Source organism: Drosophila simulans, chromosome 2L (assembly GCF_016746395.2).
Source record: "Drosophila simulans strain w501 chromosome 2L, Prin_Dsim_3.1, whole genome shotgun sequence".
Classification (NCBI taxonomy): domain Eukaryota; kingdom Metazoa; phylum Arthropoda; class Insecta; order Diptera; family Drosophilidae; genus Drosophila; species Drosophila simulans.
This window is the reverse complement of record NC_052520.2, coordinates 4,827,432-4,851,504: the sequence shown is the minus strand read 5'-3', so window position 1 is coordinate 4,851,504 and position 24,073 is coordinate 4,827,432. Positions and strand designations below refer to the sequence as shown.

Genomic DNA, 24,073 nt, shown 5'->3' with positions numbered 1-24,073 from the left:
AACCGCAACACTGAGAAAAACCAATTAACTCTGCTGTAAGTGATTACCAATGAATGAGTCATGTTGAATGCGATACGTACTAAATAGCGACTAACTATTAGTATTAGATCTTAGCCACGAATCCAAAAACGAAGCCAGACAACAGACACACAGAAACAGAGAAACAGAAACACGAACATGAGCAAGTGAGTAATTAGACATAAAATTGTAAAATTTATTATTATTAAATATATAAATAGATATTACGATTATAAATGTATGTACGTGCAATCTAAATTTACGTAACAAAATCTAGCAAATATTCGAGCAATATTTCAATTAAAACTATATGAAAAGGAATTATATATATACAAAATAAAGTCCAACCATGTAGAAAGATTATATATACAAACCGAACAGGCTCTTTTATATATATCCTATATAGGTGGTCTGTCCCGAAAGTAAAGGACACGTTTGATGATTTAGTTCAGTTTATTTAGGTTTTGTTTTCCATTTTAATTACAATGAACGAATATTATGAACACTATCACACTTTCAAAATGTATTCGGTTTCTTTTCCAATCGTTTTAGTTTTTGTAGTTTCCTTTGCGCTGAGCCACTAATTTAGTTTTTCTCTCGTTTTTGTTTTATTGTAATGCTGATTACACTCATATATATCTGTATATATATTTATATATAATATAAGTTAGTTATATGTTTATGTATATGCCATAAATATTTTTTTATACACACACTTTTGATCAAACGCAACCAAAAGTTGGTCTTACTTTTCTTTTTTCTTTTTATAATTAATTATCATTTTGGGTTTTGCCTTCATTTTGTTTTAAATGCTCAATTTGTTGCATGCATGCTGTAAGTTTACCTAATTTAACCATTTGCCATGTTTCACTTTCTATATATTTGTTGTAGTGTATATAGATATACTTTTCATAACCCTTATAAATGCCCATGTAACTGTACTATATGTTTTCTATGGACTTGTTTTCCCCCTTCTTTTTTTCTCTCTTTTTTATAACGAGCTCATCCAAAATTTATTGCGTACATTTGAAATGTTTTCACTTTGTGTTTTTTTTCAATATTCTAACACGATCTTTTTTCGAGAATAACGAATTTAAGATGTTCTGGATTGGGATCTACAAATTTCGGAGGAAATCAGCTAGTAGTGAATAATACTTGAGTTGCAATTTGTTGGGCTAGGTTAAAAAAAAATATGCACTTTAGCCTCTATTAAGCATTTTCCTATGATTTTCACTCTCGTTCGGGAACTGTGTGTTTTGAAAATGTAACAATTTGCGCTTTCGTCCTCGTACATTGTGTGTATTTACAGAAAGTCTAGCCCGTTTTCAGATTTAGGATGGGAATGAGTGGAAATTACAAGTATATAATATATAATACAAATACACTTTAGTTGGTAAGATTAGCAAGATAGATAATGGGGGGAATTGCTAGTTTTATGTTAATGCCTATAAGCTCAAATTTACAACTGATTATTCGCTGATCGAAAATGATCTCAAGATCTATATCATTTGTCTAGCTCAAGTGGATAGTGTTACGTGAAAGGTTGACTGAAAAGCAAATGGTTAGTAACTAACTGTCGAGGAACTCAGAGGTAAACGAAAACGCGTGTTTTAGGAATGGGTTTGTTTTTCTTAGTGTATGTGGCCTTGTTTTTACAGTTATATCGTTACCTACACAGGTGGGCTCTGTTTTACCGCTCTACCGTTTGAACAACTTTGATCTATCAGTGATGATCGATAACATCAATCGAAATCAATCGAACTCAAGACTGAGAGAAATCAACGTAAAGTAAAATCGTCTAAAAATTTATCAAAACTTTATAAAACTTCTTGGCTGTTTTCAAGGTTCCTTCACTTTACGTTTCATTGAAAAATAAAGTAATGTTTGTTATTGTTTGTGTTTGGTGAGTGTTTGTTGCATCTCCATTTGCATCTATCATTTTCCTGCTGGTTTTTCTTTCTTTGCGAAATTAAAGTAATTCTTTTATTGTTTGTGTTGTTGCGCTATATAATAACTATTTCTCACATATTATCTACACATACCAACATGTATCGTACCGTTCAATACCTATATACAATTCTCAAATATCCGCCATGATCCTGCCAGGACTCCTTACTTCGAGTGCGAGACCACGGAGTGGGAGACCATCGAGTGGGAGAGCATTGAGTGGGACACGCCGGAGATTTCCGCATAGGTATCCGTGGGTCCTTCGGCACTGCACACCGAGTCCTCGGGCGTCCTGGAGGGTTCCGCCTCGGTGATCTCGATGTCCTGATGATGCTTGTTGCTGCGGTGTTTGGCACTTAGAGCCTGCGAATTTGAGATATCTTAGTGGGTCACATAAGCAACTGGTGGATATGTGGTTTCTCGTTGTAGTTTCGTGTGCAATCTGTTTTCGATAAGACTTATGTGGTGCTATCTATGGGACGGACACATGCACACACGCAGACACACAAGCTGGTGGTTTCGGGTTCATTGTGGGACTTTGGGTCTAAGTTTATAGACAAACGTGCGAGAAGTTCTTTTGATTTAGTCGTTTTGTTTCGGGTTTTAGTTTACATTCACAACACAGATATTTTAGCAGGTTAGGTTTAGAGGTTTAGGCTAAAAGCGACCGACAATTCTTACCTTATCCTTGCTGCCCTTTTTCTACATTGAACATTGGTGGTTATTGTTTTGTTTGGTTTGGTTGTGGTGGGATTCGAATATATTGTACATAGTCATGACAAGAACAATGATATTTATAGATGTATTAATATAAGTGGCAAACAGTACTGCGAGTTCACATTGGAGGATCAAGAGAAGTACAGATTCAAAGACGGATAGAGAGAGACGGGGGGGGAGAGAAAGATCTAGGGAGCGTGGGGATGGGCAGCATAAGGTTTGGTTTCGGATTGAAGAGTAACAGCAATATCGATCTGAGGCCTACAGCCCGGTCCCCCATTCTGTCATGTACAGTGAGCACTATGGCTGGTGGACTACGCTGCCGTTGTGGTGACCCCGACTCACCTGCAGGGAGAAGCGACGGTGACCCGCCTTGCGTCCGCCACGTCGCTTACTGATGTGCGGATTGTCCTGCCTCAGAGTCTTGTTCTTCATTATCTCCAGTTGGGTATACAGTCTGGAATCGAAATTGTATATATAATAGAGATAATAGAACACATGGGTATGCTGCGTACCTTTTGAGTTCGGCGCGTATGTCCTCGGGACTCATTTCGGATATGGTCAGCTCCCCGATGTCCGGATCGCCCAGACAGAGCCCGGCATATCCTCCGCCCAGCCGCTGGCCGGCGTCGTGTGACGTACCCTTGAAAGCATCCACAGGTAAACGTATTGATAGATCATACGCTAGCGAACGAACCTGCAAGCTATGAAGATGCAACAAACACCGCAAACCACACTCAGGAAGTCAAACGGAAAATGGAGAACGGAACGGAAACGGAAATGGAAACGGAAACGGAACTCAAAGGTAAGAGAGAGCAAAAACCGAATGGAATAGATCTGTGCTGAAGAGTTATGTATGTATAGTATGTAATATGTATGTATATAGTATGTATGTGGGTGGTCGGTGCTTATTGGTCGTGATTGTATCTTTGGGGGTGCTGGAAATGAATGAAAAGAAACGAATCAAATTAAAAAAGAAACTCAAAAGGTAAACAAGATGGACGATAGCTATAAGAAGACTACTTAGACAGAGAACTTCAGTTTAAGATTATTCAGTTGAGGCACAGAAAGACAGAGAAAGTTACAGTGAGGAAGAGTCTTGGATACACTAGTTTGGAATTTTTCTGGTATGCATATTGGAAATTTTGATAGGAAACCGATTTTTGTCATTTGTTTGTAGTTAGATGTTGTGTTTTCTTGTTAAATTCATGCAAAAATCAACACTAAACATGCAAATTAAGTGGCGTGCTTATTGAGTTCAAGTTAAAGTGCAATACATTCAGGCAGAAATAATAAGAGCTAAAAACAGTCGAACATTCTCTGTTTAAACGAGACACACTTGCAGCAACTTCATAGCTTGACTAAAGTTTCAATTCAATGTTAGCTTAATACTAAAATTATGTTAATTTCTCGGTGAAAACCAGAACAATAACTCAAAATATAACCATAACCAAATGAAATATTCAATATTTTGTTTTTAGCAAAAGCAACCAAGCTTTCGAGTGGGTTTTCACATTTCAATACTTCTTGTGTTTAGGCTAGTTATTAACAAAAATCGTTTCCTCAACCAATGTCAATACCAAGTACGGATTTCGATGACTATAATGACGACCACGCCCGCGACAGACGAAAGGCAAAAAATGAACGGGTGTGAATACTCTAAGCATATGTATTATATTCGTTTGCTGCCCAACTAGGACACAACACTTCCTAATTACATCTTATATCTCAATGTGTGGAACACAAAAGCGTACTCAAACCGAAAAACAAAAACCAAAGCAAAGTAACTAAATCATATCGTTTCGAACTCAAATCGGTTACCTGCTTGTGCTGATACCACAACTTTGGCACAAATATCAGACCCAAGGCGAAACTATTCGTCAGCTGGGAGCGGATGAACAGGGCCAGCAAGATGGCGCTGGGACTCATTTCCGGCAGGTAGACAAAGCGCAGAAAGTAGAAGCTGGACGAGACCAGGAACTCCAGCGTCAGGGCGGTGACCAGAAATTGTCGTTCCTTCAATAGGACGAAAGGAAATGACCAATTAATTCATTTGACTTGGACTAATTTCCCTTGTACTAAGTTAACATCTTGCGCCTAATTGATCAAGAAAGATCTCTTAACCAATTCATATAGCAATCGATTTGACTGTACATCTTACCCGAAACTGGGTGTTGGCATTCCGACTGGCGATGGACAGGTGCAGCCCGAAGCACAGGATGAGCATCTCGCTGGTCTGCGTGACCAGCTCCCACTTGAGCGGATGGCAGGTGTTCGTGTCCGCCTCCCTGAGGCTCTCCAGCTGCGCACTTTCGAGGAGATCCAGCGACGAGGCCGTAAAGGCGGCCATGTAGCAGATGACGGCGAAGACCATGGTGCCGAGATACTTGAGCAGGTCCACGTCGCGCAGCACCCAGCGATGCGCCTTCCGGGTGCGGAAGTCCACCAGGTGGCGGTACAGCTTCAGGATGATGGCGCCGTAGCAGGTGATGAAGCCCAGCTCCCGGAGCCAGGGCTCCAGAAGGCAGCGCTCGGTGGATGCGGGAAAGAAGTGGACGGCAACCTGAGGATAAGTGTGTAAGTACAGACAGAATTGGAGGTGACCATCGCCAGGAGCACTCACAGATGCATAAAGTAAAACAATGCCCAGCAGTATCGTCTCCAGCACAGTCCACATGCCAGACGCAATGGCCTGAAAACGATGAAAGGATTACTAAAGGGCTTCCAACTTTAAGATATGTAAACTAGATACCTTGCACTTTCGCTGCCGGAAGACAATCACGCCGAGGACGATGCAGCACAGGATGCAGGCGCCCAGGACGATGGCCACCAGGAGGCGCAGGCAGGCGTCCACATTGAGCACCTCCTCCTCCTGGAAGGTCAGACAGACGCCGTTGCTATCGCAGTTGGTGCATCCGCCGGGACACGGAATGCACGAGTAGTTGTCGTAGCCCTCGGACAGCTCCACCCGATCGCCACGGAATCCCTGGAGCGTGGAGTTGGGCAGGTAGTAGGATTCCCGGCACAGACAGGTGTACACATCCCGGGTGGCGGCGGGTTTGTTCTCGGTGAGCAGGCAGAAGGTCGTATTCCGATCGCAACTATAGGAATATCGAATTATATATATTATCCCGAACAAATGTCACGATTTAGCGTATTATGTTTGGCCATAACTCACCCGTGGCGGCGACCGAAAACTTCCTCCAGGCCATCGTTGCACACATCCTCATCGGCGGCAATGAAGGCAGCCGCCACAACTCTGAAAGCATTTAGCATAAATTACAAGTTGGGCCAACCAGCTGCACATCGATGCGACTCACTTGATCCTGTGCTCGCTGAAGGATATGCGAAATGGCCAGAGCCAGCGGCGCGTCAACAGGTTGCAGTCGCGAAAGGGAGCGCCCCACTCCTGGGTGCCGTCCGTGCTGTTCCAGGCCGCACTGTAGTCGGGGAAAACAATACATTTATGGGCAACTTTCCAAGATTATACGGCTTATGGTCTATTCGAATTAAGCGATGCACATAATTTAGGCAGGCTACGATGCATATTGAATTTAATTGTGTTTATCTTTTAGAGTAATTAGTATTTGCATTTCAAAGCCATAAGATAATTGATTTTAATTGCTTAAAGCGTTGAAAATAAACCCATATATACTCTCAAAATGATTTGTTGCTAATTAATGTAGCACACTTTTTTGGGACACAATCAGTCTGTGAAACTTACCCCAACTCCCGCCAGTAGGAACCCAAATATGCCTTATTGTGCACCTGATCCGGTGGTATCTGCAATTAGTTAAACCGATTAGCCCGTGGCCCCATTTTCGCTGATTAGCGAGTGCATACCGTAACGTTATCCCTGAATTTAACGACCACCGTGTGAATGCTGGGCGCGGCAATGGCGAAGGCCAGCAGATTGTCGTCCTCGTTGAGGGCGTAGCTGGCGATTCCATTGGCCCGGCGACTCACCTCCGCACGTGTCGGCTCATCGATGGCAATCGGTGTGTTGGCATTTGGGAATTTGCCCGATAAAAATTCAATAAACTGGCGTGCGGCATCCTCGGCGATGTCGGTGTAGTCGTAAAACTGTTGAATTCATAAAAACCCATCCCAATTAATTGCGTAGTGTCATAAATAATCATTTCAATGTATATAAAATGGCATATTAAATATCATTTAAATCGAATTCGATTGAAATACACAAACAAAATGTTCAATAATGTTATAATTTAACATAAATTTACGCTCTGCTAAACTCTATTTATTTATAACATACTATATTTTCAGAAATTCCGAAAAATTACGTATACGCATCGGTCGCCACGTGATTTAAGTGACCATGCGGCACGGCCACTTCCCCCGACTTGGGACCATTAATTATTCACCTGGCGCACAGGACACGTTTCACAGCACCACCTCGTGGCAAGAGTGCGAAAAGTTTTGCTTCGTTCCGACTGTGAAATAATAGGATTTAATGCCCTCGCCGGGCTGTGGGACTGCAGGAATGTTTTTAATCCAAGTTTGTTCAGCTCTTAACCGACCAAATGTTTGTACATAATTTACACGTTACAAGAAACTCTCGAGATCTACGCACCAAAGTGAAGGAAACGGGAGGGCCATTTTGATGACATCATTATGGCGTTGGGAAACAAAAGTAACCACAGAAGGGAGCAGGGAGCGGGTGGCGGGTGGCGGGAAAAGGACACGTTGTCTGGGCGTGAGTCATGTAGTTGGGCTGGCGGCACCTTTTGGCTTTTAAAACAAATATTTCCCATTAGCTGGGCTTTCGGTGATGAGCGACCACATTGCGTATACGCCACCGAAGCCCCCAAATAAATTGCCAACAAGTAACATCGATATACAAATGTTTGTGGATGCTCCTCTGCCCTGTGTGTGTGCTTCTTTTTTTTCTGCCAAAATTTACACATCGAGGCAAAAGCAATCAGTATAAGGCAGCAGGAGAAATGGCACGAGACCTACTCCCAGATAAAGCCATTATGTAGTGCTCCTAGCACTCGTGTGCAGCCATAATCATAAACATTGCTAGATAAATAGTTGGGTAAGTATAGAGTATAGGTAGAGAATGTGGTTTCAGATATTAAACTTAGTAAGCAAATGTTTCTACTTTTACACCATTATTCATTCTTTTTTCTTTAGAAGTTATCTAAACTTTAAGTTATCCCACCACACTTCTTGAAAGCAGTAGAATGTCTTCATTACCGCCAAATCCTTTTGATATCCTTTGCCCAAATGCCCGCAATTACACACATACCCTCGCACTCGCGCCCCTCGTTTTGCAGGGTATAAATGTGTGGGTAAAACACTTGTAAATAGCGGCAGCAGCCACAAAACACACACCGAGTGTGTGTGCAATAAAACATGCATACTTATGCAAACATGGCCGAAACAAATGTGCCCGTGTGTGTGTGAGTGTGAGTGTGTATTTGAGCAACTATGCCAAGAGTCTGGCCCACACACACACACTCACACACATGAGCACTGAATCCTGGCTGCCAAATGAAATCAGTAAAGCGCGTTTTACTGGCTTTTTAATGTCCGTGCGCGCCTTTCCCCGCATTTCCATCTGCATTTTCCGGCATGGCATGTATGTACATACATATGTACATATGTACAGGATTCCTACTTATGACCATAAAAATATTTACATGGCGTAACTGTATGCTTCCTCATTGTCATTTGCATGTTTTTCCTTTTATTTTCTATGCTCTGCGCTTAATGAATAAAATATGTCAGACAGTGTTTTCCTTTTCCTTTTGCTTTCTGCTCTCGTATTTATTTCTTTCTCCTTTGTTTTGTTGTCTCACTCTCTCTCTCTCTCTCTCCCTTTGGCTCAACTGCTGTTGACACTCTGCAAATCCCGGTCGATTACTGACAGTCTTCACTGTACTCCTGCATTCATTACATTATTCAGGACGACAAGGCGAATGACATAAGCTGATTGCTACGGAAGCAAGGATGAGTGTGTGTGTGTGTGACTGTTTTATTTATCGGATTAACATAAATGCTTCTGTTGAGTGGCAATGGTTTTTAAATTTATGTCCCTATAAATAATAAAAGCACAGTTGGCCAGCTTTAGTACAAACCTAATTAGTTGACAACTTAATCGGAGAAAACAGAGTTAAATGCATCGATTGCGCTAATTGCTGGCTATTTTAATTATTAAATTAAATGGGCTCAAAAACATATTGATTATCTGATATTTTATATTTTTTATATATTTTCCCTTTAAGAAGTAAATAGGACTTTAAGCAGGCAACACATTTCCGCAGATCAACAAAATGCGTGTCCAGCATCACGAAGTGGAATGTGTATAAAACAATTATTAATAACTTTGCAGCTTCAGCATTGTTAGCAAAACAACACGCACACGAAGCAAAAAAGGAAATAAACACAAAAAAAGGACGAAAGGAAAGAGAGGGCAGGGCGGTGGGAAAAGGACAGGCAGACACACTCCAGCTGGGAGCGAAACAAAAGCAGCCGCAGGCAACAACAGCAGCAACAAGAGCAGCCGCAGCGGCAACAGGAGCAACAATAATCCTTGACAGCCATTCGACAAGGCGCTCGCAGTTGACCGCAGGCCACAGGAGCGAGACAGGGCGCTGTGTGTGCGAGGGGGACAGGCGCTGGTCAGGATAATGCCCAAGTTGGCAGCTGTCAGCCGGTGTTGCTGCTGCTTTTGCTGCCTTTGCTGCGCAGCACATTTATTTATCATTTTATCTGACCACACTAGAGATTCAAATCGCTCCAAGGATGCTCCTTATTTTCATCCAGCCCCCCTGTGCTCACTACCCGCCTTCTAATTACACAAAGGTCCTGGTCCCGATTGCGTCAGAGGAAAGTTGGCAGGGCAATCGATTCGATTCGTGCACGTCATGTATTGGACTCTGTTTACACCGCCGACTCATTGAATATTTATACTCGATTCGCTTGGCGCACTAAAAATAGCATCCCCAAGGAGCCAACAGTGGAAGCAAATCCTCGCCTGACAAGTCCTCCGGCTGCTTAAAGTCCTCGTCCGCAATTGTCATGCAAATTCAATTAAAATATTGTGATGCGCACACGGCACAAAAATGTTCTGGTTAGACAATTCTAATTTCAATTACAAAAGACTAGAAAACTTTTACAAGAATGTTTTAATATTTACATAAAAAGTGTTCCAAATTGTTTTTGAAAATGTAAAAAGGACATTTTCCATTTAAAGTATCTGCTGTATCTCTAACCTTTTTTTCAGTGCCCTCGGGCTGCGACGGTGTGTGGTCTACTCACTTCATTAGCATCTCTTAATTAACTTGCACAAGAGGCAGCTGCACAGAGTGTGGAAACTAGAGTCCTGACTGGAGGCGCCACATATGAGATATGAGCCGCCGCCTTTCCAAAATCGCGCGGTTTCTGTGCAGCCCTCGAAAGTGAAAAGAACTTGACTCCCACATCCACTTGCGTCAGCCATGTCGTATGCGTAATATTTCCACGACAATCAACAAGGTGGTTGGGTGAGGGGGCGTACACAGATTTGCGCACAGATTTGTATCAGCAGGAAGGAGAGAAAAAAGTAGAAAGGACGAGGCACACCGAAAAGTGAAGGAGCACATTATATGGGCTGCTATCTCAGCAATTTTATTGATTATTCGCCAGTGCGCCGCGTTGGCAATTTCGCAAATTGTCGTTAATTGTCTCTGCCTTGGATCGATGTGCGGCATGCAGGCTGCACTCGTTCTCACAAATGTCCGTCAAAAGTTATGAAGGCAACCGGAAGGTGAATTCCCCGCCCTCCGCCCACCGCGTATCCTTCGGCAATCCTTTGAACTTGCGTTTGCATTTGTGTGTGATTGCCTCAAAAGTTGCACGCTGGCTTATTGCTACTCGGAATTGCATTGCTTCCAAGTAGTTATCGTGACCAAGAAGCGCACAGCACAGCTGCAACTTTCACCCACCCGTCTTATGCAACAAATTATAAGGTGCCACCTCTGCAAAGGCAGTTGCAAAGTTAAACAAAATGTGCACACTTCTCGAACTGCCAGCACTCGATTGAAGAACTTTTGTTTAATGCTGCGCAAATCTCAATTTACTTTTGGATAGTAGTTATTAACTTGATATATATAACTATTGAAAGTTACAAGTAAATAATGTTGAATGTAGCAGGGATATTTTCCAAGTAGCGATAAGTTATTGAAAGAAGTTATGAAAAACATTTTGATATTATCTAGCCTATCATCATTTCAGTCTATTAAAACCCAGTCTATCTACATTTTATATTTAATCATTATATTATAATTTAATAATACTATAAATAGTAAACCTACCGGCTCATCTGGCAGCGTTTCGAGTACTTTTGGCTCGCACTTCTCCTCCGGCTTCTTCCCGCTGCCCGCATCCTTTGCTGCTGCATCTGTTGCCGCTGCTGCTGCAGTTGCAACATCCAGTGGAGTGACGGGCGTTGTGGGCGTGGCGCTGCGCTTACGCAACCGAAAACGCTCCGCCCGACTGAGAGCGGACACGCTGCTGGCGGTGGGCGTTAGCTCGTCAAAGTCAAGGCCATTGGCATCGTGCAGCAGGTGATACTTGTGCCCCAGGGAAACGCCACCGCTGCTGCTGCTGCTGCTCTGCGGCAGGTGCGCCCTTTTGTAGTAGGCCAAAAGAGCATCGCGCCTGCTCTCGCGCCCAAAGGGGGCGTAGCTGGGGCTGGGACTGGGCGAGGCGGTGGCTGTGGCAAGGCCAACTATCAAAAGCACCAGCAGCGAGTAGAGGGTGTTTAATTGTGTGCTGCTGCTCGGCTCCCTGATGTTTTTACTGCTGCTGCTAGTGGAATTTGATGATGTTGCAGCTGCTGCACTTGCTGCTGTTGCACTATTTGTTCGTTGGTTCTGTTGCTTTTGTTGGTTTGTCAGGTGGTCTCGATCGCTGTGGCTGCTGCAATTGCTTCGCTGAGTGCTCTGTACTTGAGTGTTTGTTTGATTTTGGTGGCATTTCTTTTGATAGTTTCGGCAGTTGCTGCTGCTGCTGCATTGGCTGCTTTGCGGCATTGAACTCTGAGCGGTTACAATTTTTGACTTTGTTGCTATGCACAGTTCCATATCACTGATGTTGTTGCTCTTTTGCTTATTCCTATGCTGGTGGCGCCTCCAGTTGTTGTTGTTGCCGCTGTTGCCTGGTTGGTGGTAGAAAAAGTTGCTCGTGGGCGTGGCAGCTTCGACAGGTGTAAACCGAAATTGTGGCACAGTGGCGCGCTCATCTGCAAAAATTAGAAAAGTTTTGGCTTTTGTTTAGTTGCGGCTTAGTCGGCGAATAAACTCAAAGTTGCTGCCACATAGCGTGGCTTTGTTATCACATGTGGCATAAAAATGCAGCAAAAATAAAAACTATGAAACACTGAGCAAATCGAATTATTTGGAAGTAGTTTCCATTGATTGAACTCACTTAATAACTCATATGTTATTATTTATTAATTTCCCAAATTTGACAATTACCAGCAATTAAGAAGTAAACACAATTAAATTGGCTATGAACAGACCGTTTTGATTACTCTCTAAATGCTTGTGGTTGAATATTTTTCAATTAATTTCGACAAATGCATGCTGATCAATTAAAAAAGCCCACAAGTGGAACTGTGCACCCAAAAACGAAATCAGAATCTGAACGTCAAATTCAAAATCCACAACGCCCACGTCAATGAAAATTTATATAGCTGCACCAATTGCATTTTAATTGAGAATCCAGCACAAATAATTGCTGATGACGTCCGCTAAATGTGCAAAACCAAAGTGCATGAAAATCAAATGGAGCATGATAGACTGCGAAGTACTCTGTACTAACTATAAAAATTTAAAGTGTGACTTTCAATTACAGATAAACAGAGTTAAAGCTTATTTTAGTTGTCATAAAATAACACAAAAGTTTGTTATAGTTTTTTTTTTTTCAAGAATAAATCTGAATAACAACCATAGTTTGTGGCTGCATCTTCCTCAGCCGGATGAAGCTGCAATTAAATCGCTTCAAATTGCTCGGTTCAGACAAACTTGTGCGCAATTTGGAGCCACATTCCGGCACTCCCATAACCAAACCCACACCCAATCCCAAAGCCATGGAGCCATGAAACCCTGAAAGCAGTGCTAAAAAGAATTTGCTTGCCCAGTTACGAGCTCCCGTGGGAGTGGGCGTGGCACTTGCTGCACTCAAGTGTCGCCCAGCGGTATGCCATAATTTTCCACTTTTTTTTTTGCTTTTTTTTGTTGCATTCCCCATTGTTGCTGCACTTGGCAATTTGCAATTCTGATTTATGAATTTGCACAGGGCGTGGAGGAGGCACGAGCAATGGCTAGGGTATATTATGGTGCGGCATTAGCACGTCAATGCGATGACAGGCCGCAAATTGGCCCAACGATTTGGACGGCTTCTACACAACAGCAGCAGTTTTGCTGGAAGGCAAACAGGTGTAAAAACAATTTCCGCTAATTGAAATTAATTTTCATGGCTGCAACTGCACGGCGGTATGTGTGGCATGTCTCTTTTTTTTTTGGAGGGTCAGGGCCCAGGGATTTGCAAGGGGGTGTGGGGGGTGGGGTGAGTTTGGCGGCGAAGGTGAAAGTCGGGAATAGTTGGCACATGCGCCATAAACAAGTTGTGATTACGTGATTTGGCCAGATGCCAGCAGCCCATGGGGGAAAAAAACAGTCGCCCATGTCCATTTAAGGTGGGATTCCCAAAATTTGCATTTCCCTGAATCCTGTGAGTTTCTCATCCCTCAGCTCTCTGAAGTTCTTAATGCTTTAGGATTAATCATTTGATTAATTTGCCGAAAATCACTATAAATGCTTTGGTTAGATAAATGCATAAATGGATTATCCTTTTTTCTTTCAGTGTGCGTACTACGCTCGTGTGTTGCCAAGTTTCTTTTCCCACTTTGGCCTGTTTTTGCTGCCTGTTTTCCGCCTGGCCGCTTTCACCTGGCCTCACCTTGACACTCGCTCAACTGCAGCTAATGCGGTAAGGATGCGAGAAAGCCAACCCACTGCCTGTATCTGTATCTCTAACTGTATTTGTATCTGAAACTGTATCTGTATCTGCAACTGTAACTGTATCTGTATCTGCGTCTGTATCTGTATCTGTATTCCGGCGAAGAATGTCTCTGTGGACCATTCGGTTTTTCAATTAACCGGATTTCGGTTGTGTAGCTGCTGCCGTGTCGTGTTCAGGTTCCACAGTCTGTCACCTGGTGTGTTGCACGTTTGCATTTACAACCCAATTGGCCATGCTGCAAGCTGCTAACTGCAAACTCGAATCAAAAATGGCGAAGCACAAATGGCTACCAATTGGCTACCACCTCCGCACTTTGGTAGCCAATTGGATTTGTTGAGGTTGCCGCTTTTGTTTGATAACTTCGGCATGCAAATTTGATGGGCAAACAAGAGATGGATATTTTGCCATTCCATCTGTTGAATATTTATGCTTTTTCTGGCAATTATTTTATTCCTGTTTGCACAGCAATCAAAACCATATTTTGTGTCCAAGCCGGCTTTTGTAATTTGTGGCAAGGCATGAAAAAGCTTTGCAATTTATTATCAACTGTGTATACACTTGCCGCACTAGTTGGCTTAAATTTTAAAGTTAATTGAGTTTGCAGACTTTTGGCAAAGAAGCATGGAAATGCTGGTGTGCAAATTGATATTTAAAACTTATATTTCATTCAATTGAGTTGGGAGCAAGTGCAAATAGTTGCCAAGTAAATATATGGCCAAAATACCCACACCAAGTAAGTTGAATTCAATCATTTTGCTAGATTATGTTGTAGAACAGGAATATATGAATATGAATAATGAAATAACAATATGAAATAACCACGACTGTCAGTTTGAGTGAGCAGGCAGCCCGAATTCTTGAGGCGTGTCCCCCAGGACGCAATGTCCTTTGGGCCATGGCAACATAATGAGCTAAAAATAGCTAAAGACGTGGTGCGAGCGAGACAATGAGCCGGGTGCAAGCGAGACAAGACACAAGGGCGCTTTTCATTAGACAAATGTTATTTCGCACACACGCACAGAATGAGAGACAAAGCTGGTTCGTGTGAAACAATCAAACAATGCAACAAAGCCGCACACACACACACCAGCTCACACACACGCACACTAGCAAACAAAATGGTTAACAATTAAACAATGAGAGAGCAACAAGCAAAGCAATTGCAGCAGCAGAGAGCCACAGCATAATAATAAGGAGTGCCGCTGACAGGCTCGAGGACAAATTGTTCGCCGGTCTCCCAGAATCACCCCAACCCAACCCCACCCACCCACAGCATTCCAAGGAGCAGGCAACACCCCCCCACTTGGGCACACACCTAACCCAGAAAACCCCGAAAAGCCAGCAAATCACAGGCAACATCGCTTGAAATCGCTTCCCTTGCGCCTTTGTCGAAACATTTTCGGCTAAAAGCTTCGAGTGCCAGTCCCAAAACACTTTTCCAATTAGGCTTTTCTAGATAAATTCAGCCATTTATATAGATACAATATATGCAGATACAGTGGAGTCTGGCAGGGCATGGATCATTTTGATCATTCAAAATTAAGAATCCCAAAGTATAATGTTGAGTAGCTTAGTTCAAGTTTTTTATGTATTTTTTTATGTATTTTTTATTGCACGTAAACTTAAGGACATGCAAATTCACTTTACCCAGTGAACACTGTATAATAGCAGAGTTGGGGTGAAAATATAAAAATTACAAAAGAGAAGACAGCACTGTAATGGCTGCGCTATTTTTTTAATTTTTTTTTTTTTTGGCAAATTGGGGGTGGAGTGGGTGGCCGCCTGCAAAGTCCTTACAAGGACGCGGACAGTGTTGTACAACAATCGTTTTAATCACTTTTCAGGGTCTGGCGCCGCACTTTGTTGTGAACACCCCCCTCCCCCGCCAACTTGCTGCCCTTTTTTTATATTTTTTGGGAGCCCGTGTTTGCATGCAAAATTTACTCAAGTGCTGCCACGTAGTGTTTATATCATTATAAAGCACGACCTTTGCCACTCATTTTTGAATAGATTGTTAGATTGCATTGCTCGCTTTAGTCAGTAACTTGCTTAGAAAGTAAGGAAAAGGAATTGTTTGAAGTTAGATCCTTCTGCCCGGTAATAAATAGCCCACAAATTTAATAAATATAACCATATGCTTTATAGTCATCCTTCAAATTACGATTATTCATCACTCATTCACCATTCACTGGGTGGCTGCGCGTGGGCAGGCTGATGGCCCGGGATATAGGATGTATTTATAATCTATCTATGTATCTGTATCTCCGTCTATACATGCCTCCAAAGGCAAGCGGCTCTTGGGCCGTAATCTACTTGGCCTACTTGGACTAAGTGCGCTTTTAGATAAAGTCGCTGCCGAGTCGGCTTGGCACGCACAAGCGGAAAAGGAAAGGGGCGTTGGGCGGTGGGCGGGGTCACTTCAAAAATGTCGAAGGACCAACTATGTGTGTGTGTGTGTGTGGGTGCGCCTAATGTTATGCTACGGCATAATTTGTTGCTTGAAGTGAAAAATTGTCAAGCACACTCAACGTTTATGTACAGCAACAAAATTGAACTTTTCGAGGTCATAGCTTTTTATTAGCTTTGTTGTTGGCCTTAGCATGAAGGTTGTGGCGAGGGGTGGGGGGAAGGGGCTCAAACAGTGAAGCCTCCGTAAAATTCATCATGCACAAATTCTATTACAAGAGATTAGGATTGTTTTACTACTCTGTTGTTATTATCAAATCACTCTTTTGTTATGTTTATCATTATCATTGGGTATATATTTGGCATAGCCCATCTTCACTGTACAGGACACATATATAGTTGGCGTACACATTTTTCGCCTGTTTATTTCGCCTGGAGGAGCGTGAAAAAGTGTCGCTCCGATTGCCGTTTCGATTGCCATTTACAAACAACGCCTTTGCCATTTTCGCTCTTCACACAAAAGTTCAAATTTCACTTGATTTTATTTCGATTCATTCCACTCGTGCCGCCTGTTCCCTGCTCCAGTTGCCCCAATTCACCTCATCCTGTCCCATTTTCCCGTGCGGATCGGAGCTGTGTACAACATGCATCCAATATGTGTATCCAAAGTGCAGTCAAGTGGCAACAGAACATGGAAAACGAGTGATGGCGCGGGGGGATTGTAGCAAAGGGGGGAGGGACTGGGGTTGCCGGAAAAGCACGGGAAAATTCCCATTCTCAGCCGATGGATGTCATTTGAGGCTCAGCCGTAGCCATGACAATGTCAAGTGGGTGGATGTGGATGTGGACGAGGATGCGGATGCGAATGTGGATGTGGAGGGGCCGACTTAAAGGCCACATTTAATTGCATAAGAAATAGCAGTTCATAAATATCTTAGTGGTTATTATCCTCCCAGCTTCCACATAGACCGCCCATGTGGCCCAAAGGACCTCCAACGAGCAGGACAATGGGGGCCAGATGATCTGATATCGATGACAATGCACACAGATTACCGAGGTGAATGGGTAAACAAGTTGTCCATACTTTAAGTGTTAGCCAAGCATTTACTTTTGTTTGAGGGGCTTAAAGCTAAATGGCTTTAATAGTTTGATAAACAATTTGGCAGACATGAATGATTTATAATCGGATTTATTAGCTAAATTCAGTTCAATGGCTTTGAAATTTATATTCTCGTTATGAACTCAATTAATTTATTTGCAAATTTACCCAATACCCGATAATGCATTTAGTATATTATATATTAGTATAGCTCCATTCTCTCTATTTTAGTCTCATAAAAATGCAATCCACTGCTTAACCTAATTGCACTTTCTTTTGCAACCTATCTCAACATTTTCTTTTCCCCCAAATCCCCAACATTCATTGCTAACTACCAAGTCCAAATTAATTCTCAGACTAATTAGATTTTTTTCTCTAGCCAAACGTACAGAGATTCCTTCGAGTTCTGCCAAACTTTTCTCCGCCCTCGTAATCTCTTTTTCCCCGTCTTTTCTTTTGAGAAATCCACTTCCATGCCATGCAACAGGCACTCCATGCCACTCTGTATCCTTGCCACTCCGCCATAAAGCCGGAATGTGTCGGGGTGGCCAAGACAATAAAGCCAACTGCTGTCCGCGGGTCCAAACAAAGCAACAGCGACGTGGCACCACATAAAAAGCGCCATAAAAAAGCTGAATAAGGCGGAGACTAGAGCGCATAAAAGCGAACAATTGCCAAAAATCAAATGTGACAACTTTTACCAAAATTAAAATCAGCAAAAGTGAGAGGCCAAAAAACAGGCAGTGGCCAGAAGAGAGAGGCTAAAGAAACGGAGGAGAATGGACACGGAATGTGGGCAGTAAAGTGGGTGGAGTGATGGCTTCGGTCCGAATCATTGATGCCAAACGGAAATGTGCGCACTTTCGAGAAGTGCACTAAAAATGGCGACGAGCACTTCCGCCGTTCGGTTCGTCGGAGTTCTAGATGAGCACTGTTCTGGTCTCCGGCACACTGACTACGACATTCAGTCGAACTTGGGCGGCGGAAAAAGTCCTGGCCAACTGCTTGGCATCAATAAAAAGTGTCTGTAAACAAGGCAACTAACATCGATGACTGGCAAGGTGTCTCAGTTAAGCATTATCTTAGTGGAACTTACTTGGAATAGATCTATCTTAATATAGAAAGATCTATCTGACTAGGAAAATGGGTTAGGAGTGCTTTAGATCTCTTACTTCTATGTTTTTAATAATATATTTTAATAATATTTCTGATCTCCCTACATTTTTATAGCTTTAGCTCAGCATAAACTGAAAATGGTAGTAAAAGAGAGCACCGAACCACTGTGAACCAGCAACTGAGTGGCCTGTGGACCACTGCCTCCATCTGTTTTGCAGCCACAATCCAAGAGAAAAGGAAAAGAAAAAATAAGGAAAAAGTGCTGGAAAAACAGAATGGGCAAAACAAATGTTCGCATGAAAGTTGAATGATAGCTGCAAGCCGAACCAAACTGAAAATCAGGAATCGCAATTGCAGACCACGTCCGAATTGCAGTCCGTGCCTTCACGGATTCACTTTGGACTCGGGACAGTCCGGTTTTTGAGTATGTAAACAAGCGACAGTTAACAAGTAACTCGAAACTGCATTTAAACGCTCGACATTCTCCGAGAAGTTGAACAGTGGCTTCATTAGCACCTAAGTGCTGGTGCGCATAACGTGGCGTATGATTAATATACGCCCATTTGATCATCATCAAGACAAACGGCAATGGACATCCACATCCGCAACCGCATCCGCATCCGTCCTGGAACGGCGTAAACATGGGCGGTGGCTAATTGCATAACAGCGGAATAGCGGAACACTAAGGAACACCGGGTTCACTTGAGCAGAAACGAAGCGTTTGGCCTGGAAGCAGGCAATAAAATTTGGCCAAAACGCAGAGATAAGCGTCAAACAGTTTCACACATTTTCATAGCCACGGCCAAGGAGAAAAAGGCACTCAAGCGTGAATATTAAACGTTTTGCTTAGAAATGCGAGGAAAACTGGTAAACTGGGAACTGGGAACTGGAACTGTGATATTGCCCAATTTCATCCCCCGAAACTTTGGTTTTTTTGTCCAGGCGACATGGTCTGGTCGCAGTGTTTGGGCAAACTTTTCGCCGGGCCAAAGTTCTGGGCAAAGGCGAAAGTTTGCTGCCAGGCTCCATGAATTCGGCTATGGGAATGGAAATGGGGAGCAGATATGTAAATAGTCCATGCATGCAAGCCGGAAGTTGCCAGATATATCAGCGGTATGGTTAAGCAACCAGCTGGAAGATCACGGCCTCGCAATTAGAGCAGTTCACTGCGAAATCATTTACAGATTGAGATTAACCCGAGCTAGTTGTTATAGGAGAATATAATTCAGATCCTTGAAAGTATATAGTAAATAAATGTATCTGTTAACATACATGTTATATAGGTAGGTAGCTATACAATAAATGTACATATATAATCCAAAAAGGATTGTTATCCTTGCTAGAATATATTCTAAGTTCAGATTCAATGAAAATAACCCTATTTATGTGCTTAATAATACCTTCTATTATTCAATTCACTGAAACACAAATCATTGAAAGTTAAACGAAAGCTTTCATACGCCTTTTTGCTTTCAGCAGACAAAATCGTGTATTTTCTGGGAACTTCTTCTAAAAATACAGCGCCAAGGACAACTTTGCAGGGTGGTTCATTCCCTTACATATATACATAGGTACATATATACACATATATCATGGATACATATACACAATCCTCTCATATCCCTGCTCACATTTGACTGCCCAAAATTGCTTTGCTTTTGATATGAAAAGGTGAGATTGGCAGCTCGCTGCCCTGGCAATCCGGTTTTGATCTTTGCAGCGTAATAATGGCCCGTTTGCCAGTCGTCTCGCTTCTCTGCTAATCACGGAGCGTGTCCTTAAAAAGGACCTCTTGCTCAGAGGTCTCAGCCAGAAAGCGGGGCACATTAAATCCTGCGGTAGGCTCTTTAACTCGCAAATTGAGCTGCCAATGTGGAATGCAGCTCGTTCCATGTTCCAAGCATTAGCATGCAAAGCACGCGGCACGTCATTAGTGGAGCCTGCTGACGAAAGCGGGGTGGCTCCACGGACAGGACATTCGCCAGGATATGGCTGTTGCTGGTGGAGCGGAGGGTCGGGGTTGGGATGCGTGGTGTCAGTGAGTCAACATAATGAATTATGCCACGCCTAACGGGTACACAGCAGCCAGCGTGGCTCGCCAGAGAAGTCCAATAAAAATTCAATAAATTCCACACAATGCCAGCCACAGCTGTGGTTAAAATACTAGCTATCGTGAAGTGAATATATAAAGTTTGAATACAAATACCAATATATTATTATTCCTTTTAACTACTTTATCTGATTCCCTTGAAGAATTGTTAGCTTTAATATACACTATCTTTGCAGTTGCCACTGTTTGTTGATGTTACCTCAATTTCTTGAGAGTATCTATTATTGCTACCGCAATTGTATCTCTCGTTTAAGGGCAAAAAGTATTAAAACTAATGGAGTATCGTTTTGAGTGGGTGCGTGGTTAAGTTGAGGAATTGCGCATGAAACCCAATGGAAGAAAGCTGCCTGGTCTTTTCCTATTCCCACACACGCTGACAGACATAGCCACCTTAGGTCCGAGTGGCAGGAAAATACACATAACTTGCTTTTCAATTTTCCTTGCATTGTGGGGGAGTCATAGAAGGATGGGGAGTGGCGGTGGCTTCCATGTGAGGGTGTCTGCGTGAGCGGCGCCTATAAATAGACAGTGGGAATGGCGGGTGCCAAAAGCGACAACCGGAAGTCGCAGGAGCCGATGATATATGGTCTGGAGTCATGGGATTGGAGGAAGGGTGGCTGCCCAAGGAGCCAACTGCTGGAGGTGACGGCGAATTGAAAACAAACAAAATAAAATAAAATGGACAACCTTTTTGGTTGGCCATTGAAATATTACGCGCATTAAAATATGTTGTATGTGCCAAATATATTCAAGTTATGGCAGTTGAGTGAATAATCGGCATAGGGAAAAATCCTTGGAAACATAAAATAATAAGAAATGTAACAGTTTCACCAGATATTATAATTATACATATAAATATTAACAAGCACAAGCTTTGATGCATACTAAATTCGCGATAAAGGATACCCGGCGTATTTTCATAGACCCCAACTATTAAGATTATATCTTCATCCTAAAGGATCTACCAACTTTTCCCTTTCGCTTTGACCGCTCAATATTAAATTTCATAAAAAGTGTGCGTGCCTATTTCCGTACCCTCCATCTGCCGGTCGTAATTAATTTACGACAAAAATAGGGTTAATATCGCCCAAGACGATGGGTTATATACTATGGGGAAGCGATGGCCCCACCTTCCGGCTCCACATCGAAGATGCCCCGCTCCTGTCAACAGAGTCATCAACTGTCTGTCGCTCAAATTGCTGTCACTGCGAAGGACATGGACGCGGATGGGGATGCCAAGGATGCGGAGCATGCGGATTCAGATGCGGATGCCACGGCGGAGCGGCTGATGCGGTCGCGAACCTTTTTCCCTACCAATCCGAGTTGCCGCCAGGCAAATGATGCCTATTTGATCGGGGCCAAAGGATAAACAAAACGAGCGAACAACGCAGCTCAACAAAGGAAGGGGGAAATTAAGCGTTTCGAATGCAAGATACCCTGTATTTACTTTCATTTGTAAATAAACGAATTTAAGAATGCTGATATGAGCATACATCCTGTGTAACTTCTATACATTACTTGTTATACAAACATAATACAATATGGATTCTAATGAGTCTAGCATGCCCCAAAAAAAAACCCACTAGTACTAAGTAGATAAAAAAGCGGCTAGAAGTAAAATGGAAAAACGTCGAGGAAAAGGAAGCTCGAGGGCAAAGGAAAAAGGGGGTTTCCCCCATTTCGAGGAGTGCAAAGTCAGTAAGACGGCGACGACATACTAACCTAAAGTTATGGGTCCTGGGTCAGCAGATGGCCATTACGCCTTCTCCATGGCTAACCAATTCACTTTCCTCGCTGGCTGGCTGACTGGTGTATTTATTTTGTGCCGCTTTCTATGTAGATTTTTATGGACGCGCGCGGCAAATGAAATTAATTCCAGAAATTGTTGTTGATTTTGTTGGTTGGTTGCAGTTTGGCTTTACGCGGTTTTTATGCACGGCGTTTTTGATATTTTCATTTGTTGATTTTCAGTATTGATTTGGTTTAGATTGAATTTCGCTTCGGGGTTTCGTCTGAGTGGCGAGTGGTTGGCAAATTGAAACCGGAAAACTTTGTTTTAAAGATTTTAAAGTAAGACAATTATGTTAGTTACACAATATTCATTCTAAAGAATAACCATAAATAATTTGATATCCTGATGCTGCCATTAATAATAAATTAAGCCGCACGTTCTAGTGCTTAAATCATGAAATCAATATCTAGATACTTTTACTGCCCCGCCGCCGCTGAAAGTATGCAATCAAAAGTTTAAGGATTGCAATTTATCTGAGAGTTTGCGAAAACTTTTTGCAACAACAATTTGAATTGGCAGAAGAAAAATACAAGAGTTGATCAAGATTGTACGGAACTAGAAGAAAAATAAGCAAATACTTATTGTATTTAAAAAGTTTTGCATAATAATCATAAAGTACTTTGATAAAATGAAATTTCTAAAGAAAACCAACCAAGTTTCTATTTTGGCTAAGTATCTGATTAATTTCGAAAATGTTTATAACATTTTGCGGTGCAATAAAGCCGTGAAATATTTTTAAAATATTTTCCCAAGTTCCGCAATCAACTTTTTATGCTGCCAATTATGAAATTTGGACACATTTGCTGTGCTCTGCAAGGAAAGTTGATTAAAGCCAAGGAGTTTGGAGGCCGAGAGAAGAGCCATGAAAAGTCCAAGGCGCTAAAACTTTTTCCGACTTAAATAGAATCCTTCGCTCCTCTCGCATGCACCTACTCCTGCCACTCTTCTTTTTTATTTAGTCCTTCTTTCTGCCACACGCGCTGCTTTCAAAATAACTCTGGGATACACAAAAAGACATCCTGTGGCCTCCAATGTGTCCCTGTGTGTGTGTGCCTGTATGGGTGTATGGGTGTTTGTGTGGGGAAAGGTGAAACTTTGGAACTCCTTGTTGTTGCTGCTGCTCCTGGCGCCGCCGATTGTTAATTCAGGACTACGAATTTGGCTCGAAAGACGAACGGCAAATTAACGAGAATTCGAAAGCGAAAGAAATACGAAACGGGGAATGCACGAGAAATGCGTATAAAAATATTCATTTTGCTCATAAATTAAACGATTTGCACGATGAAAGCGGGTAGACCAACACGCGCGCAAAACTAACGGAGCGGCGTCTCACACACACACACAGACACACACATAGTCACACACACACATGCACTCTGGCATATATCCTGGCAGGATTTCGTCCTGGCCCCGTGTTTGTGTGTGTATTAATGCCGCCGCAGAGCTAAGCGCGCAAAAACCGACAGATACACGAGCATTTAACACCCAAAAAATGCGTGGCGCATGTTGAAAAGCTGCTCCTTTTCGAGCAACTTAAATAGGGAGAAACAAAAACGCCGCGTTTCGACCGGAATTTTCCATTTTATGCTGGGCATTTTCTATACCACCACGCAATTTTCGACACTTTTCACATACTCATCGGTTTTAGCAATTACTTTGTAATTCTTTTCGGTCAGGCACTGGTTCAACTTTGGATTTCCGGTGGCAGCGCCCACAATCGAAGCGTGTGCGTTCGCGTTTGTGTCCTGTACTCAATTGTGTTCTCCGAGCGGTCGGCCAGCACCTTCACATCGTAATCCTTGCGATTGGGTCGCCGATGCGAGTGCGCGCGTTAAGT

At 42.6% G+C, this 24,073-nt stretch overlaps 1 protein-coding gene across 7 annotated transcripts; it reads right to left on the bottom strand.

Moving 5' to 3' along the window:
* Positions 1 to 452: 452 nt before the first annotated feature.
* On the bottom strand, positions 453 to 24,028 carry LOC6731009 (probable G-protein coupled receptor 158). Of its 7 annotated transcripts, none has more exons than XM_016179557.2 (15): positions 23,872 to 24,028; positions 22,167 to 22,493; positions 11,001 to 11,929; positions 6,526 to 6,765; positions 6,407 to 6,465; positions 6,003 to 6,122; positions 5,861 to 5,941; positions 5,435 to 5,783; positions 5,306 to 5,374; positions 4,844 to 5,245; positions 4,504 to 4,698; positions 3,198 to 3,379; positions 3,028 to 3,139; positions 2,647 to 2,667; positions 453 to 2,328 (listed from the first exon to the last, which is right to left on the bottom strand). In XM_016179557.2, exons 3-15 carry the CDS (start codon positions 11,769 to 11,771, stop codon positions 2,131 to 2,133), a joined length of 2,799 nt encoding a protein of 932 aa, XP_016023481.1. In that variant the 5' UTR covers positions 11,772 to 11,929; positions 22,167 to 22,493; positions 23,872 to 24,028; the 3' UTR covers positions 453 to 2,130. The 7 variants fall into 7 exon arrangements, with proteins under 7 accessions (XP_016023481.1, XP_016023487.1, XP_039149900.1 ...); XM_016179563.2 differs by having other exon boundaries at positions 3,198 to 3,325; XM_039293966.1 differs by having other exon boundaries at positions 22,167 to 22,456.
* Between the last annotated feature and the right edge of the window lie 45 nt (positions 24,029 to 24,073).

Excerpts from the sequence above, each read along its gene's own strand:
- LOC6731009 (XM_016179557.2), bottom strand. The coding sequence starts at position 11,771 with ATGGAACTGTGCATAGCAACAAAGTCAAAAATTGTAACCGCTCAGAGT. Across the intron at positions 6,123-6,406 it reads TCCTACTGGCGGGAGTTGGG|TGCGGCCTGGAACAGCACGG; the intron begins GTAAGTTTCACA and ends CCCCGACTACAG. Across the intron at positions 5,942-6,002 it reads TTCAGCGAGCACAGGATCAA|AGTTGTGGCGGCTGCCTTCA; the intron begins GTGAGTCGCATC and ends AAATGCTTTCAG.